The sequence below is a fragment of the Felis catus genome, chromosome C1, assembly GCF_018350175.1.
Source record: "Felis catus isolate Fca126 chromosome C1, F.catus_Fca126_mat1.0, whole genome shotgun sequence".
In the NCBI taxonomy this organism is placed as follows: domain Eukaryota; kingdom Metazoa; phylum Chordata; class Mammalia; order Carnivora; family Felidae; genus Felis; species Felis catus.
This window is the reverse complement of record NC_058375.1, coordinates 214,636,852-214,656,047: the sequence shown is the minus strand read 5'-3', so window position 1 is coordinate 214,656,047 and position 19,196 is coordinate 214,636,852. Positions and strand designations below refer to the sequence as shown.

The window sequence follows — 19,196 nt, the reverse complement described above, 5'->3', positions numbered from 1 at the left end:
ACCCAGGTGCCCCTAAAGATTTTAGTTTTAAGCAATCTCTACACCCAACGAGGGACTCCAACTTACAACCCCAAGATTTAGAGTCACATGCCCTACCAACTGAGCCAGCCAGGCGTCCCACATTTGTGTTGTTTTTAAATCACTACATTTGCAGTTATTTGTTACAGCAGCAAAAGGAAACTAATACGGTTGCTGACAGTGATCAGGGCTATGAAGAAAGGGGTATAAATAGAATGATTGTCAGGGCAGGGCATGACTTTAGACAGGAAGACCTGGGAGTAACTTTGGGGCAGTTAGCTACATGGTAATCTAGAGGGACAGAGTCACAGGCAGAGGGCAGGGCAAGTGCAAAGATCCTGGGGCAGGAAGGAGCTTGGTACTGGTAGAAGTAACTATCTTTACTACCTCCTTGATGCCTTCCCACAAAGAGAGAGCCATTCTGTTGTCCGGTTTCCCAAGCAGTCAATGGTTTTTCTTGCAGACTTCTGAGTAACCTTGAAATCTGCTTGTTTGAATGTCTGGTTTCCCTCCTTAAAGCCTGGGACTGTGTCCCTGTGTCCTCTCCTTGTCCCAGTATGAGGTACTAAGGCCTCTTCTTAGGGTCTTAAGAGTATATATATTTGCCAGAGATACTGGATTTTGGAAAACACATTTCTTCATTTCAAAACTTCAGAAACTTTCCCCCCAAGTCATGAAGGAGCATAAGTGTGGCGGAGAGACGGGCAGGCACTGAGGGTCTCTTGACTTGGACTGTCAGGAGGAGAAGAAATGAAGGGACTTGGAGATCTTCCTACTCTCTTATGGTGAATTTCTTTGTAAAAATGACTAACGGATTATCTATTAAGTCCTTCAATAGTTAGGAAGAAATTTGGATTTTTCCTTCTTGCGGTTGCTCAAAGTAGGGCACACCTCTGCCAAGAAATGGGGGGGATTAAGATTAACCTCCAGAGGTTTTGTGAGCCCTGAGTGGTAAACAGAGGCACCATTTTCAAGCTGAGTCCAACCGGGCCTTTTGTTGGACAAATGCTTATGAACCTTCTGTCTTGTGCCAGGCTCTAGGGCAGCACAGAACCAAACGAGCCCTCACACATGTTCGTGAGGCACCCACGGTTCACCAGAGCGGGGGGCGGGGGGGGGGGGGACAGACAACAGAGCTGAGGACCACCCACACGGAGAGGGCACGGTAATGGGACAAGGGGGAGTGCTACGGCAGCACAGAAGAGGGAGTGACGATATTTTAGGGGCATTGGTCGGGAACACCTCTACTTCAAGCGATAGAGATCTCGGTCCAGGGGACAATCTTGATGATTGCTTGTCATCAGTCTCTAGGGTGAACATCTGTCCCATAAGGGCAGGAACAATGCCTAGGAAGTTGGCTAACTATTGGACCCCCAGCGCCCAACCAGAAGTTGCTGCGTGAACAAGCAGATGTACAAATGGGGCATCGCTGAGCTAAGTCATTCTGGAACGACAAGTCATTAGGGAATATGGTCAGGAGATATGGCTATAGAGCTGACTGGACTCGGCTTAAAAGCAGGGTCATCTCGAGCCTCCTTCAAGAAGGTTAAAGGCTCAAATGCCATACAACTCACAGCTGGTTCCATTGCTAGGGCCAAAGTCCAGTGGTTGGGAAACCAAAGGTCGACAGCAAACATGGTGGCAGCAGCAGACTCAGTCCGGAGCTTACCTTCCAGCCGGAGGCCCAGGCTGCCGGGTGCCTTAGTGACTAAGAGCCAAGCTAAGAAGAGAGGGAGGGTGGCCTGGCCAGAGCCAGAGCACGGCCGGTCAAATAACAGCCTTATCCTGTCACTGACTACTTGTGTGAGCCAAGCAAATAGTATCAGCCCCTTGGTTTCCTTGTATTTAAAGTGAGAATAATGATAACGATACTCCCTTCCAGGATTAAACTAAAGAACATATGTCAAGTGGCTGGCTCCAAGAAGGGCTCAATCGATGGGGGGCAGTGGTGAGAAGGGACGATGAGGTAGGACCCAGGGGGAGTGAGAGGACCCTCCCTCTGACCTCTCCGGTATCCTCAAGGCTCTCTGAGAGCTGCCTAGTGGGGACCCCAGCCACCAGCCCCTGCCCTGACCCCCTCCTTCTGTCTTCCCTACTGCTTCAAAGCTGGGAATGAGCAGGCCTAGGCCAATCACAGTTCTCGAACAGGTCCCCTTCCAGACAGGACAGAGAAGCCCAAACTTGGTGTCTCCCTCCCCTCTCTGCTCCTGGGCAGTAATCTGGCCAGTCAGGATGCCTGGCCACTCACACTTCTTCCCAAGCCCCTCTGACTGGCGCGTACCAATCCCAGGACTCCTGAGTCTTCTGTGTCCCCAAATGTCTGGACTTTCTGCCTCCCCTGCAGCTGGCATCCTTAACCCTTGGCAGGCCTGGGCTTCTGCCTGGGGGTTGCTTAGCTGACTGGCCTCCTTGCTTCTCTCCCCCGTTCCTTGTTGTTGTAAATCGATCATTCATGGAGTCACACATATATCCAACACTGCACTGCGTGCCTCACATAAACCATCTCCCTCCACCCTGGAAATCTGCCTACGAGATACGTACTGCCTTTATCCCAGTATTTCAGAAGAAGAAACAGAGGGTAGAGGGAAGAAGACGGGAAGGAGCCTTCTCTGAAAATGCTGCGGCAGAAACTAGGAAAACACCCTGGGAAGCATCTGATGTCCTCACACAAATGTAGAAGGCGGGGCCTTTAATACCCAGGAGTGAAAACCCACAAGAAGAGGACGAAGGGAAAAACCAACAAATGACAGGGCCAGTTAAAGAGGGAGATGAGCCAGATAAGGCAGGCTTGCAGCAAAATGAAAAACTCAATGGTGAACTTCTAATCCACACGGGAGGGAGTGGCAGCCAAACGGAGACTGTGGGACAGAGGCCCCTGCCCAGAATGCAGAGGAAATTGGCATTCCGAAGGCAACAAGAAACAGGAGTGACTAGTCAACAGGCAAAGTGGATCCCGGGGAGACCCAATTTAGGACTGCTGAGGGCGGCTAGGGCAAAACAAGTTGTAACTGAAGTATGTAGCTCTTTCTGTATTCTCAAGGGTGGCAGAGAATTCATTCATTCCATAAATATTTACCACGTGGCCACTGCACGCCAGAGACAGTTCTGGGACAGACAATACATGAATCAAGTGAGAAGTATATAAAATCAGGTAGTTACAAGTGCCACATGGAAGATATAGCAAGATATGGGGACGGGGGTGCGGGTAGATATTTTTATGGAGTCGTCAGGGCAGGCCTCTCAGGTGAGGGATGTTCTTAGAGGAAAGACTCCCTTCTGTTGGGTAACACTAAGTGGCCTCCTGCATGTGCCACAGCTAGACCCAGGACCTCATCTTGAAAGGCAAAGTCCAGAGGAGGGGCTAACCCATCTGCCCTAAGCGGCAACCGAGGTGCCTTCCCAGGGCAGAAGCTGCTAAGATACGGATTGGTTTCTGTGCTTTTTTTGTGGTTACAGCTGGAGAAGGGGACACTGAACGCCAGGCTTGGAGGTGCGTCACAGGCAATATTTGGGGGGAGGGTTGGGGAGTGAGTCCAGGAACACGGTGCGGGCGGCAGCTAAGGACAGCGGAAAGGCAGAGACCACATGGGACACGTCGTGGGCTTGTGGGCTTGTGGGGCAGTGAAACTGGATGTTCAATTTAAAATTTTCGTTTTCTGCTTTGAAATTCCCCGTAGGGAGCCCGAACCTTTGCATGTTAGGACACTTTTGGCTGCAGGTGACAGAAGACCCTAATTCAGTTACTTGAACAGAAAGAAAGACTGGAGGCAGGGCGGTGACCAGGTTGGCTAATTGCGTTCAGTTCATTTAATGGCATCATGGGGGATGGTGGCCTCAGATGCATTTCATCTTTCTGCTCCGCCCTCTGCGTATCGGCCTCTCTCTCCAGCTGCCCCTTGGGTGCAAGGGTTGGGGGGCAAAAGCCCCAGCTACCACACACTATGACAGCTTCTGAAAGGAGAAAGGGGACCATTCCCTCTTTGTGTCTCTAAGACAAATCAACCTTTCCCAGAAGCCCCACAGAACACCTCCCTTCACATTCCACCGGTTACAATTGCGTCCTATCCCCGTGCCCAAGCCTGCCAACCACAGCTGGGGATGGCCCTAGGGAGCTCTGCTTTGGGCAACGAAGAGGAAACGGGCCCATCTCGGGGGGCAAGGTGGACCAGAAGGCTTAGGGCACGAGAGGCAGGGACAGGACAAGATGTCTGGGGACAGGGAGGGGGGGTGCGTAGAGAAGATAAAGACAGTCATGTAGAAGTTGACATGACAAAAAGCTTATTCAAAGACCAATCAGGGGAGAAGTCTGAGCCAAAGACAGACCCAAATCTGCAGAGCAAACAGGCTGAACACATTCCAGGAACTACTGACGAAAGGAAAACGACAAGGGTAGAAAACAATTCACACCAGCTTCCAAGCAGAGAAGTTAGAAAAAACGGATTCCCCATAATGGAACCAGCCCCAGGATGGCCTTGGGTTTTGCACTGGGGGCTATTTTCTGAAGGCACTGGAAGGGTACCTCTGTAGGATTTTGGTCCTCAAAAAATTTTATCCCCATCAAATTTCCTTTTGAGTGTAAAGGCAACTGGGGACGTTTTGAGATGTCCAGAAGCTTAGAAAACTGGCCTGCGTTCTGCAGCAAGCAAAATTTTAAAAATTCACAAAATAAATTCAATTCGATTCAGTTCAAGCCAATTCAATTCAATGTAAAGAAATGCAGGCTTCTAGAATGTGGCCTTCAAGGCCTGAAGGGACTGCTGGGCCCCCACCAGGCCCACTGCCCTCTGCATGGCCCCGGGGTGTCTTTTGCTGCCTGCACCCTCTCTGCTCCCTCTCGTTGTGCAATGTCAGGAAATGTGTGTTAGAGCCACATCCTTCGCCCAGCAGCTCAGATGGAATCTTTGCTGCACTTGGTGACCACTCAGAATAATAACAGCTACCACCCTCTTCCTGAACTTAATAACAATGGCTCAACCGTTTACCCTCCGGGACACTGTGACGAATGAACAACTTTTAGAAAGTTGTTTTGTTTTCTGTCTCCAAAAGCCACACTGCCCAGAGCAACATGACAGCCACTGTCAGGGACCAGGAACTGAGTCATGAGCCTCTCACCCGAGCGGCTTGAGCCACTGGGCTTTTTCTTCTAAATCAGGAAAGAAGACCGAAAGAGTCTATGAGGCAGAGTTTCAAATTCATTCCGTCTTCACTTAAACTTGCGTTAAAACTGGTGCCTGTTCCTGTCTTAAACAGTCCATATCCTGGATACGGTCTCAAGCATGAGAAAAGACAGGAAGTTCACCGCAAACACTGATGTGACGGGGACCAGGGGCCGTTTTTATTTTCTGCTTTATTCTTCTTGGTAGGAAGGATGTCAGAACAAGGGCAAAGGTTGAGGGGTTGTAGGAATACAGCTGAAAGGACTGTGTGGACTTCGACTGTGGTGTTGGCTTTGGGACAGCCATTTATGAGCCATGTCGTGAGCCTCCTCTCTCCCCTTGCTCACGCTCAGGCTGGCCCACCAGGACCACTCGTGCTGCTTCAAACTTGTCCGTAATCTCCCACGGAGGAGGGCCATTTTAAAAGCCACAGAGGCCTAACAGCTCACTCCTCAGAGGAGTGTCGCTTCCCTTTCCAAGTCAGAAAAGGAGTTTGGGCTTTACAGGAAACCCAAGCTCTGGGCCTGGGAAACTCAGGCGTGAGGGGCTGAGCTGGTGTGCCTTCCTCTGGCCTCACACAGGGCTCTGAGCACTGCCCACCCCTGAGGACCAGAAGGTTCTCAGGCCCTGGGGGGCAGAGAGGGTGTTGAACACCCCTCTCTCAGGCCCCCGAGGTAACTGAGACACAGAAATCCACAGCCCAAGGAGCAGAGCAGAGAGAGACTGGTCACCACAAGATCTGCCCCCTTCCCACCACCCCTAGGCACTTGCCTAGAATCTTCTAGAATACCGCCTCCCCTTCTCCCCACCTCCCCTCTCTCTGCTGGCTCTGCCCCACACCTATTTCCACGCTGTCTTCTGTCAAAACAGCCCCCCACCCTCACCCACCTCTACTCCTCCCCCTTCCTTCCTTTTTTCTTCCTCTTCCTCTTCTTCTCATTCATTTCTCTTTCCTTCTTCCCTGTCTCTCCATTGTCTTTCTCCCCCCATCTTTCCATCTCATTTCCTCCATTTTTCCTTCCCTCCCTCACCTGAGCATAAGGTAGGACTGACTTACGCTGGTTTCGTCTCAGCCAATAAAGACAGCAGTGGCGGAGGTGACGGCTCCCCCATGTCAGCCGGTCACCCGGGTGGGTGTTCTACACGTTTCAGGCTTTCCTGCCTTAGTGCCAGCTGCCTCATTGATTCGCCACAAGGCCCAAATGCCAGTGACGACCAGTGTCATCAACAACCGTGGGAAGGAAGAGAGGCCTCTCTCTCTCTGCGAGGCCACATGGCCCTGCCTCCTCATCCTCCCTTGCCAGAGTCCACCCTTCCCAGGGGGCCAACACCCAGCCAGGTCTGGACACGCTTTCGGGGTGGAGACCCGGGTCTGAGCTCCACCGTCTGGACGCGTCAGCCACGCTTGTACTTAACAGCAGGGGTGGGAGTGGGGGGCGTTGAACGAAGTTAGTTTACATGCTTCCCTCCCCTCTCTGATTATCTGGAAGCCTGAGAAAGGTGGAGAGAGAGCAAGGTCACAGAGGGCCAGGATTGCTTCCTCTTGCGGGTCATGATGCACTCATCATGAGGTCCCTCTACAAAGAACGGACGGATGGACCAGGAGTGGCCCTTTGGTTTTGCCAAAAAGACAGACGCCCGAGGAGAAGAGCGGACGCAATTAACATGAGAAAGCCAGTAAAGCCTTTGCCGCTTCACTTGGCCAAGTTTTTCAGGCCCGACGCTTATTTTAGGAGCCTCACATTCTGGTGGCACCGAGCAGACTCAGGTGTAAGGAATGAGTTATTTAGAAACTGTGGCTCAGCTCAGAAAAGAGCATGAGGTTTTGCCTCGACATGAAAAGAGGAACCAGAGTTAAAGTAAGCGGCAGTTGGCGAGGACCGAGGCCCCGTCGAGTCTCTGACTTCACCTCATGGCGCACGCGCTTTAACTAGCTCCTCAGCAGCCAGCTACTCTCGTTATTTCGGTAAGGTGTTGTCTTTTTATAGGAAGGTGTATCCTTAGGCGTGGAAGCTTCCACAGGCTGCCCAGTCCTCACGGATCCCCGCACCCTGGTGACCTGCTGTTGGCCACCCAAAGAGGTCGCAGGCCCAGTGCCGGGGTCGGGAGCACACGTGTCCAGCAGGGCCCCAGCTCTTCTAGGGAACCTGCCCGTCCATCGCCCTGGCTGAGCGCGGTCTCAGGTAACCCTCTGTCCTCACACTCTGACTGTGGGGCAGGTAGTGGCTCAGGCGGCCCTTTCACACACAGGCCCGTGGCCCCCGAGTGGCCTGTGCAGAGAAAGCTGTTGGTGGCTGAGCCACCCAGATTACCTCTGGGGACTGGAACTGAGAAGTGCACCTGTTGGTGGGAGAAAGAGCGGACCCACAGAGAAGGGCTGAGTCGCGGCAGGCTGCACCCGGGTGCAGGGCCCCAAACCCTCTGGTCCCAGGCCAGGCCTTCTCCCTCGGTGCCCGGCCATCCCGCCACGCACAGCCACACAGGCCACCCAGCAGCAAGGGCGTGAAGGTGAGTGGAGTGGGGGGGCGGGGCACACTAGACGCAGTCTATACGTGTTTACAGGTCGTGGGTACCGCTGTATATACAAGAAGCCACAAAGTCGTGTCTTTTCCAGCTTAAGGCCTAGTCATATTTAAAGTCTTCTGCCCTTTGAAGGAAAAGAAGAAACCACAAGGGGAAAAAAAGATCAAAAGCATTGACCAACTTTTAACTTAAGAGAGTGTAGACTCCTTTCAGCAAACCACCTGTCAGGGATGCCAACCCGGCCAGGAAAGTTCACACGGTCCTAGACATACGGAAAGTTGTAGAGGCCGCTGAGGCCCGCTGCCCGCCCCACACGGGCCTCCCCGAGGGCCTCACCCTGCAGGCGAGGAGCCCACGTGAGAGACAACCGTACCAGTGGTCAGCGGCTGCCAGGGACATGAACGGACAGTCTTATACTAGATGTGCTACCATTCATCCCTGGTGACCAAGCTGAGACAGGGGGATACCCCAGGCTAGCCAAAACTCTTCAGATGGATACTCTTCAGATACTGGTGTAGGCGCACATGTGGAAAGGACGAAGAAGCCAAAAGCGGCTCTCAACCTGACCTCTATCGGGTGGAGTAATTCCGAGTGAGCCCAAACTTGTATCTCCCAGAAGCCCCTGCATCAAACAGCCCCAGCTGCCGGAGGAGGCAGCTTCACAACCCCCTGGGTTGGTTCAAGCATGCCCTTAGGACATCACTCTCTGACAAGTGGCTCATTGAAGTGATTCCTTTGACCCTGTAAATAGGCTCCCCAGAGGCGCTCTACTCCACACAGCTTCTCCCCAGAGGTGCTCCACTCCACACAGCTTCTCCCTCTTGACACGTTTCCAGTGACCTGTGCCCCAGGGACTCGCCTGCTGTCCTGCCCTCTAGTCCAGCCCTGTTTCCACAACTGCATCTAGTTCTGCACAAAATGCATCCTTCCCTTCACGTTCTGGAATCAACGATAGGGCCCCACCTCTCTTCCTCCACTTTTACTTTCTTTTCAACTAAAAGAAAGACCCACAGACCCCGTTGCTGCTCCTACAGGACACGGTGTCCCAGCCCTGCTCTATTCCTCCGCTCTGCTCCACACACAGGGGCACCCCATTTGTGGGTGCCTCTCGAGAACTGAGCATGACTCCTCTGTCCCTGCTGAGGACACTGAGAGCATCACCTCCTTTGTTCTGACCACCCCCATGCTCTCTTAAAGCAGCCAGATAAAAATAGCTCCCCTGGCCTCCACCTCACTTGGTTGTCATGCACTGCGGTCACACAGAGCCCGTGGTGTTTGTCATGCAAACTATGTGTAGGGTGGTCTTTCCAGACTTGGAAAGACTTGTGCAGCTGACTCTTTGTTAACATTTAACGGCAAATTTTACACACTTGGACTTTACCTGGTGCAGCCAGATGCCATGAGCATCAGCCTTGGGCAGAACAGGCGTCTGCGAAGTGAAAGTTACCATCTCACGCTAACCCGCTAACCCGCCGGGCAATCATCTAGTCCCTCAGGAAAAACGGTCTGTTCTCCTGGAAGTTCCCCCTCCTCTCCTCCCTGGCCCACTGACCTTCACTCAGCTGAGCTCACTGAAGGAAAGAATTGACAAGCCACAGTCCCCTTCCTCTGTCTCTGGGCATCCTTCCTCACCACCGTTCTCCTTTGCACTCAGGAACACAAGTTAATGTCTGTCAGGCCTGCTTCCTCGTGTCACAGAGCGGGGTTACTCTGCAGGGTCACAGTTTAGCCACTAAGCCACCCCCAACCACAGACTTCTGGGGGAGAAAGAGGCTCAGCCGGGCCCTCATGTCCAGGCTGTCTGGGGCACAGGCTTTTCTTCTCTTCTTCTTCTTCTTTGTCACCTACTTCTGCCAACATGGGCTCCACGCAGGGCCAGGTGTCTAGGTTGATAAAGGGCTTACCTGGACAGTGAATTTATCATCTTCATTGGGTAGAATCCTGTACGTGTAAACACAATTCCGATACCTGAAATAGACCAAAGACTTTATCAGAACCCATGCAAGAGAATTCATTTCTCTGGAGAATTCCTGACCTGGCTGGAGGAATCTGGGCATGATGTCTCTGAACTTTGGAGCTGATCATACCGAGGTGGAGATCGGCCTTGACATAGAGCAGTCCTGCACCAAGCCCCCTTCCCCGCCCCCTCCACACCCAAGGAACTGTAGAAGAAAGGCAGTGGGGTCTTTTGCGTGTGATTTATGTTGGTGCTTGACAGCTTTGTGGTCTGATTTAAAGGAATCCGCCATCAAGACATAGCTTCGTTACAGGAGTTTCACTTACTCAGCCCCTCCTGGGTGCCTGGCACTTTGCTCAACATTTATACGTGTTGGGTAACTAGATCTTAAAATTATACCCCGATTTTTAAAAATTTAAAACCATGCAGAAAGGTAAAGGATGAAAAATAAATGTCCCCTTCTCCTGCTCCTGTGGAGCCCCACTTCTTAGATTCACTACTCCTTTTTGTAAGCCATTCCGGAACTTCTAAACATACATGCAAGCTTATATGTCCCTGTCTTTTTAGATGCAAATGATATCATAGTATACATGCTGTTCAGAAATTTGCTTTTCTCACCAAAAAAAAAAAAAAAAAACAAAAAAAAAAACTTAGAATTCTTCCCAACTCATGTGCCACCATGTGGCTGTGTGATCATTTATTTGACCAGCCTATGATGAGAGATGAGTAGTTACTTCTCAACTTTTTATCATCTCTGTGCCTACATCTCACATGCACTGGTGGAGTCACAGATTCAGCCTCCCCGTCAGTACAACGGGGACAGTAACAACACCTACCTGTTGCTGTGTCGATTAAGTGAGTTAACGTACTAAAAGCATTTCTTCTCGTTTTTTAACGTTTACCTATTTATTTAGGAGAGGGAGAAAGCACATGCACGTGGCCGGGAGAGGCAGAGAACTCCAAGGAGCACGACGTGGGGCTTGAACTCACGAACTGTGAGATCATGACCTGAGCCAACATCAAGAGTCAGATGCTTGGCCGACTGGGCCACCTGGCACCCCTGAAAAGCACTTGAATATGCCTGGAGCACGCTAAACCCTGCACGTGCTGACATTTACTAGCGGTTGTGGGGAGGTCGGCACGAGAAAAGCTGGACACGGGCTCTAGATTTTGAGACAGGGACTACCGATTGCCTTCCCGTGAGGCTGTGTCACCTTTTTCTCCCACTAACCGGATATGTCTGTTTCCCCACACCCTGCCAACTGGCTGTTATCAGACATTTCAATCTTTGCAAATCTGAGAGGTGAAAGAAACATGATCGCTTACTTTAATCTGCCTTTCTTTATGAGGAAGGTTGAACGCGTTCTCTTATGTTTCATGGCTGTCTTTCTTTTTCTGCGAATTTCTTTTTACAAACTGACATTTTCTGCGAATTACATTTTTTAAGATCATCTTTTGTTTATTTATTTGCCAGACTTTGATAGATGCTACACTATTTTGGAGTTGTCATTGACAGTGCTCATGGGACTTTTTTTTTTTTTTTTTTTAGCCGTGTTTTACGATTTTATGTGGTCAACTTTACAATCTTTTTTGGCTTTTGAACCAATGGATATTTCAAGAAAGTTTTAGAGAATGTTTTGCGTAATTTCACTTCCACCTGGTTCAGTTCTCACAGGGAAGTTTCTTTTCCTGTCTTGTCTCATCTCTGAATTCTCAGCAACCTGCACCCTGTCTCCAGAGCCTGAGCTGACAGCACACCTGGCTTATATCAGAGATGGCAGGGATGACTCTCTAGGCCACTGCCACGTCACCTCCCGCACAGGTCCCAGAAACGGAGGACGGCCCCAGGACCCCAGTCCAAGCCCGCCGTCGCCATCCCCTCCAGCCTCAGCCCCCTGTGCAAAGCCAGCAACAAATGCCAAGAGTGGCTCCGCCCTGCTACCCCCTTATCTTCCACTGCTGGCTCTCGAGACACTTCCTCCAGTAGATATGCAAATGACACCAGGGCCAGAAGAGTCTCATTTGGCTGAGGGCAGCTGGTTTGTGCAAGAAGTTCAGCAGGCCCCAAACACCAGCCCCTAAAGCAAAAGAACAGGGTCCCAAGGAGAGGGGCGCAGACAGCTGCACGGGACCGGAAAGGCCCTTCAGTTAATCAAGTGTGGCAGACAAGCAGTTATGGCCTCTTCAGAGAAGTTCTAGGAACACCGAAAGACAGACTCAGTTCCATGTTGTTCAAACAGACCAGGATTCAGAAGCTAGTCCGATAGGAAGAGAGGACATTTCCCCTTAGACAGTGATATCTCAGCAGCCCCAGTGCACAGGGCCAGACAAGCCAACCCCGGAGCCGGGTCATTTCAGGTCTTTGTGGGGAAAATGTACAACGTCACCACCACCACCACTCATGCCACACACACAGCCCACAGGAGATGAGTTGTTCCAGACTGCATGCTGTGGGGCTCCGGGGGCTCCGCGAGCAGGTGGAGGGGGGCACTCCTTGGTCTCCCTCGCTCCTCAGCAGCTGCACCGCATTCTGGTCCCAGATGCGCAAACGTTGTACAAATACACACATGTACACACACACAACACACATATACAAAGCGTATATCCACATACAGACGTGGAACCGACATGTACACGCACAATCTCACATGTAAAATGTTTCAAGTGAAGATTCCACGACTCTATCAGCTTTGACAATGACCACATTGGAACGCAATCCAGACAACGTGCTTGGCTGCGTCATCCAGCCCTTCCCAGCTCTTTTGGGGTGATTCAGTAACAATTTAGGGTGCTAACACAGGCCCTCGACTGCTACTCCTTCCAGTGAGCAGGTCGCATTTCAGGGTGACTGTGTTAGGAACAGTCCCACTGGAGACTCACGTTGGGATGGTGCTGGGCTGGGTATGGAGGAGGCTGTCCCACCTCAGATGACGTGGGGCTTACAGCAAATTTCCCGCATGACTCCCGACAGCTGCCAGGTGACAGCAGGTGCCCATCCTGTTCTAAGAGGGAAGATGCTTCCCAGGAAGGGCATTTCCTGATCAATCCCAATATGGTTGGGGAAGTTATACGTAAATGCAAGAGGACAAGCGGGGGCACCTGGGTGGCTCAGTGGGTTGAGCGTCCAACTCAGCTAAGGTCATGATCTCGCGGTTGGTGAGTTCAAGCCCCACGTTGGGCTCTGTGATGACAGCTCAGAGCCTGGAGCCGGCTTTTGGCTCTGTGTCTCCCTCTCTCTCTGCCCCTCTCCTGCTCGCACTCTGTCTCTCTCTCTCTCAAAAATAAATAAACATTTAAAAAAAATTTTTTTTAATGCAAGAGGACAAGGAAACAGAAGTAGGAAGAAACATCACAGCACTTTTATTCTCTCAGATAAACAGGACTATATCTGTATGACTATTCCTAGCCAAATAAACACTGACGAGCATACCCAGAAACATCCTTTGCCACGGCGAGCCCCATGGGGGGAGAAAGAGAGAGAAAGAGAAAGAGGCAGAAATCAAACTCTAAAATTCAAGAACCTCATGAGTGTCTCTGTCTCGCTTTGCTGATTGGCTTAGCATGCCCTATAATTGTTTTTAAGTCCCTTTGTAACTCTTGTTACATATCAGTTCAATTTCTAGTGCTGTTTGTACATGTTTTGTTTTTCTTGCTTAAGTGTTGTAGACAAGATGGGGTGGGAGAACAAGGGGCGGAAACCTTGTGTTCAAAAAAGCCACTTGGACCCGTATAGAAACAAGGGAAAATGTGGGTCAGCCCTAGGAACCAACAGTGTTTGTTCACCGTTCACCACCAGAACCTCAAAGAATCCCAGAGAAAGAGAGTAAGAAAATGGATGAATTACAAGAAGCCATTAGTTCAGAAGAGAGAAGGTGAGGGAAGGCCAGGTGGCCGGGTGAGAGGCAGAGGGGAGGCAGCCAGAGTGCTGTTGGGGGTCTGCTGAGCACCCTGCCCCAGCAGTCTGGGGGTCCAGCACATTGTTCCTTATATGAGACCCCTGGGAGGAAGCCCACCTATCCTTGAGGCCATACCACCCCTCATCACTTACTCCCATCAGCTAGATCTCGGATCAGGGCTCCCATCCCCATCCTTGCTGGTCCCTTTTTTTTTTTTTTTTTTTTTTTTTTGCCGGTAAGAGGATTTGGGCAAAAACCCACTCTGATCTCCAAAAGAATCTGACTCGACGTTTCCTGACAGTTCTTTGTCAGAAAAGAAAAACCACCAGGCATATGAAAACATATCGCCACTCAAAAGAAGGGCATCATTTTTCTAAGGACTCAAAGGCGTTACCTCCATGTTTCATAGAATCACTGCGAAAAGAATAAAAGACATTCTGGAGAAGTCTGATTGTGAACTCAGCACACCATTGCATTGCTGGTGTGGGAAAAGTCAGTTGTGAGAACTGAGCAGCATGAGACAAAGGAAAAGTGATCAGAAGTGGAAAACGTGGAGTTCATGAGTCAGCACTAAATACCACAACAGCTTGTGTCCTGGGGAATGTTAACAGGGAAGAAAAGTTCGAGAAATTCAGTACAGAAAGAAAAGATAGGGAGGGAAGATAAGCGACAACAAGGATCTCTGTCCTCATACACGCATAAATAGGGGTTTCTGAAAGCACAGATGCTTTTTTTTAAAGCTTTTTAAAAAAATGTTTATTTATTTATTTTGAGAGAGAGAGAGAGTACACGCACACAAGTTGGGGAGGGGCAGAGAGAGGAGAGAGAATCCAAAGCAGGCTCCATGCTATCAGCACAGATCCTGATGCAGGGCTTGATCCCATGACCCGTGAGCCGAAATCGAGTCGGATGCTTAACCAACTGAGCCACCCAGGCACCTGAAATATTTAAAAATTATCTCTGGGGCACCTGGCTGGCTCAGTTGGGAGACCATATGACTCTTGATCTTGGGATCATGAGTTCAAGCCCCAAGTTGGGTGTAGAGATTGCTTAAAAATAAATTTTTTTATGGGCATGCAAGCTGGTGCAGCCACTCTGGAAAACAGGAAGGAGCTTCCTCAAAAAATTAAAGATAGAACTACCCTATGACCCAGCAATTGCACTACTAGGCATTTATCCGAGGGATACAGGTGTGCTGTTTCAAAGGGACACACGCACCCCCATGTTTATAGCAGCACTATCAACAATAGTCAAAGTATGGAAAGAGCCCAAATGTCCATCGATGGATGAACGGATGAAGAAGATGTGGTATATAGATACAATGGAGTATTACTCGGCAATCAAAAAGAATGAAATCTTGCCATTGGCAACTATGTGGATGGAACTGGAGGCTATTATGCTAAGAGAAATTAGTCAGTCAGAGAAAGACAAAAATCATATGACTTCACTCATCTGAGGACTTTAAGAGACAAAACAGATGAACATAAGGGAAGGGAAGCAAAAACAATATAAAAACAGGGAGGGGGACGAAACAGAAGAGACTCATAAATATGGAGAACAAACTGAGGGTTACAGGCGGGGTTGTGGGAAGGGGGATGGGCTAAATGGGGGAGGGGCACTAAGGAATCTACTCCTGAAATCATTGTTGTACTATATGCTAACCAATTTGGATGTAAATTTTAAAAAATAAGAACTAAAATTTAAAAAAAATAAATAATTTTTTTTAAATAAAAAATAAATGAAAAATAAAAATGATCTCTATAAGTGGCTCTGAGGAAAAGCACCTCTGCCCAACTTTTTTTTAATAATGATGATGCCACATAAATGTCTCCCTATTTTATAAAACTTACATGACTCTTAAGCCACAACCTGACCCAAACCACATAAATCAATCTCCCCTATGCACATACACACAAAAATCCTAAATAATTCAGAATACAATCAAAAGTTATCATGATCAAAACCAGTTAATTTTAACCATGCAAAAATGGTTAATGTCAGGGACTTTATTTATTTATTCATTAAAAGTTTTTTTTTTAACATTTTATTTATTTTTGCAAGACAGAGAGAGAGAGAGAGAGGGAGAGAGAGAGAGAGGGAGAGAGAGAGAGAGGGAGACAGCACGTGAGCAGGGGAGGGGCAGAGAGAGAAGGAGACACAGAATCCGAAGCAGGCTCCAGGCTCCAAGCTGTCAGCACAGAGCCCGATGCGAGGCTCAAACCCACAAACCATGAGATCATGACCTGAGCCGAAGTCAGATGTTTAACCGACTGAGCCACCCAGGTGCCCCAATGTTAGGGACTTTATAAAATTAAGCTATTATACTGAAATAAGGGAAACAATGTGTCATCTCAATAGATACTAAAAAGGCATTTGATAAAATTCAATACTTAGTCATTCAAAACTATTTACAAAACTAGGAAAAGATGGGTCCTTGTTTAACGTGACAATGAGCAACAACTAACTTTTATCAAGTGCTAACTCCATGCAGGTATTGTACCAAATTCTTTCCAGGAACTGTCACGTTTGATTCTCATAGAACTTCCTGAGGTAGATATGTTCTCTTCCCAATACCCTCCACTGCAGTGTTTTAGAAATACTGGCCAATGTAATAAATTATGAAATCTAAATCAGAATTATAAGTATTTGGACAGTAGACCACAAAATGATCACAATTTACATATAACAGGATTGTCCATCAAGAAAATCCAAGAGAAGCAAATGAAAAGCAATTTGAAACAAGGAGGAGTAAGGTAACAGAATAAAAGGTGAATTCATGAAACCTGTAACCTTCCTGTATGTTCTCAGTTACCACAAAAGGGTAACTGCAGGGGGAAAGCTATCATTTACAAAACTAACAAAATTGTAAAGTAATCAGAAGTAATCATAACAAGAAATATGAAGGATCTGTATGAAGCAAATGACACAATTTTAAATAGGGGTAGCTATACTTATCATTAAGACTAATACTAAAATGTCCCTTTTCGCAAGTTATATTATGGATTTCATGCAATTCTAATTGAAGGTGCAACTGTCTTTCTTCCCAACTCGACAAAATTATTAGCTGGTTCGCCTGGAAGGATACTTGAAAACAATAGATGTGAAAATCCTAAAATAAAATCGTTTATAAAATTGTGGTGATGCATTTGGCATGATAGTGATGTAAGAAAACAGACAATAGGCAGAACAGGGTTGACAGGCAAGAAAGAGATATATAAGACTTACTATACAGTGAAGGATGAATCAGAAAAGGAAAAGAAGTAAATCATTCAGTGAAAGTTCTTGAGAAAGATGATTGGCTACTTGAAAAAAATACACATACATCCTTGGCTTACGCTACTCATTAAATTAATTCCAGAGAGATTAAAGTGTCAAACGTAAAAAACAAAACAAAACAAAAAACAAAAAACTGGGGGCACCTGGGTGGCTCAGTCGGTTTAGCATCCCACGCTTGATCTTGGCTCGTCATGATCTCACAGTTGGTGAGACTGAGCCCTGTGTTGGGCTCTGTGTTGACAGCACGGAGCCTGCTTAGGATTCTCTCTTTCCCTTTCTTTCTGCCCCTCCCCCTCTCTCAAAATAAATAAATAAATAAACATACAAAAATGAAAAATTTATCATCTCTCCGTCTGTTTTTCCCAAATACTTTGCACGTGATGTACACTTAAATTCAATCCACCCAATGACACTACTACATAGGTATTCTTTAAACAATTTTTTTTAAACGTTTAATTTTTGAGAGACAGAGAGAGACAGAGCATGAGCAGGGGAGGGGCAGAGAGAGAGAGAGGGAGTCACAGAATCTGAAGCAGGCCCCAGGCTCTGAGCTGTCAGCACAGAACCTGATGCGGGGCTCTAGCTCACAAGTGAGATCATGACCTGAGCTGAAGTGGGACGCTTAACCGACTGAGCCACCCAGGCACCCCAAAAGGTATTCTTAGCCTGGTTTTCAGATAAGGAAACCAAGGGCCCGTGGAATTAGACAACTTGCTGGAGGTTGGACAGGCAGAGTCCTCCTTAGCCCAAGTCTATCAAGTTCCAAAGGCCCTGTCCTAACCCTCCTGCCTCCCACTAAAAAAAAAAACAAAACCCCAGAATATCTTGAGCGGAGGGACTCTCTACATTTAAAAGCAAAGGAGAAAGAGAGAAAAAAATCACAAAGGAAAAAGAAGGAAAAAGTCTCTGAATGTCAAGAAAATCACAAAGTTTAAAGGGAAACCACAGTGCAAATATTTGCAACAAATGTGATACAAAGACTTTATGCAAACAGATAATAGAAAAACCACACGGCAGCTTCAAAAGCAAAATGTCAGAGAGAATGGACAGACCATTCTCGGAAGAGGAATGATGAAGGTCAACGCACCTGTCAAACAAGTTTACCACGACTGCAATCAAGAAATGCAAAGAGAAATGAACAGGTATTAACCACCTTTCACCTTGCAACTTAATAATGTTTTTTTAGGAGCAAAGATTCAGCACATGGCTGCTGGAATGAGGTAGGCACTCTCTTGTACAGCCGACCAGAGCACAAAGTGGAACCACATTCTGGAGAGCCGTTGGTCTTTCTGTATCAAGAATCTAAAAAGTATTTCTATCCTTTGATCCAATAATTCCACCTCTGGGAATCTATACCCAGAAACGTCACAATTCTGCACAAAGACCTCCATCACCATCATATTTATAACAATAAAACACTGCTGGCGACTTAAATGTCATATCACACAAGTCATTTCGTAAATTGTGGCACATGTTGTGCTAGAATCTTGGTGCCCATTAAACATGATATTTAGGAAAATTTTTTTTTTTTTAATTTTTTTTTCCTTTTCTCAACGTTTTTATTTATTTTTGGGACAGAGAGAGACAGAGCATGAACGGGGGAGGGGCAGAGAGAGAGGGAGACACAGAATCGGAAACAGGCTCCAGGCTCCGAGCCATCAGCCCAGAGCCCGACGCGGGGCTCGAACTCACGGACCGCGAGATCGTGACCTGGCTGAAGTCGGACGCTTAACCGACTGCGCCACCCAGGCGCCCCTATTTAGGAAAATTTTTAACCAACTGAGGAATGTTAATGTAACACAGACCAAAATTATGTGCGTATAGCTAGATATAATATTACAGAGATTTCTACATCCCTGGAGAAAGAGGAATAAAGAGAATGAGAAGGTACACGTACAAATTAGCAGTATTCACGTTTGTCTCTCAATAGTTGGGTGATTACTTTCCTTCTTTATACCTCTTTGCACATTATGCTTAATACTATTTTTTTAAGATTTTTTTCCAGTTTATTTATTTCTTTTGAGAGAGAGAGAGAGAGAGAGTGAGAGAGAGCAAGTGGGAGAGGGTCAGAGAGAGAGAGAGAGAGAATCCCAAGCAGGCTCCACACCATCAGCGCAGAGCCCGATGTGGGGCTCAAACCCACAAACTGCCAAATCATGACCTGAGCTGAAGTCTGATGCTTACCTGACTGAGCCACCCAGGCGCCCCAACACTATTTTTTTTTTTAAGTTACTTGAAAGAACACTGCGCTGTTTATCAGAAGATCTATTTCTGCATCGTCACTGACGCCTGTGATGGCCTCAACAAGCCTCAAGACTCCGGAGGGCAGGGTCCTGGCTATGAGTGCAAGGCCGGACCAGCTGATGCTCT

The 19,196-nt window shown here is 48.1% G+C and overlaps 1 protein-coding gene across 2 annotated transcripts in view; it reads right to left on the bottom strand.

The window, feature by feature from the left end:
* INPP5D (inositol polyphosphate-5-phosphatase D) overlaps positions 1-19,196 on the bottom strand; it is a 123,385-nt gene that overhangs the window by 96,193 nt on the left and 7,996 nt on the right. For both annotated transcript variants that reach the window (XM_045034633.1, XM_045034634.1), the window contains exon 2: positions 9,602-9,665. In XM_045034633.1, coding sequence (XP_044890568.1) covers positions 9,602-9,665 — 64 coding nt within the window. The remainder of the gene's footprint in view (positions 1-9,601; positions 9,666-19,196) is intronic.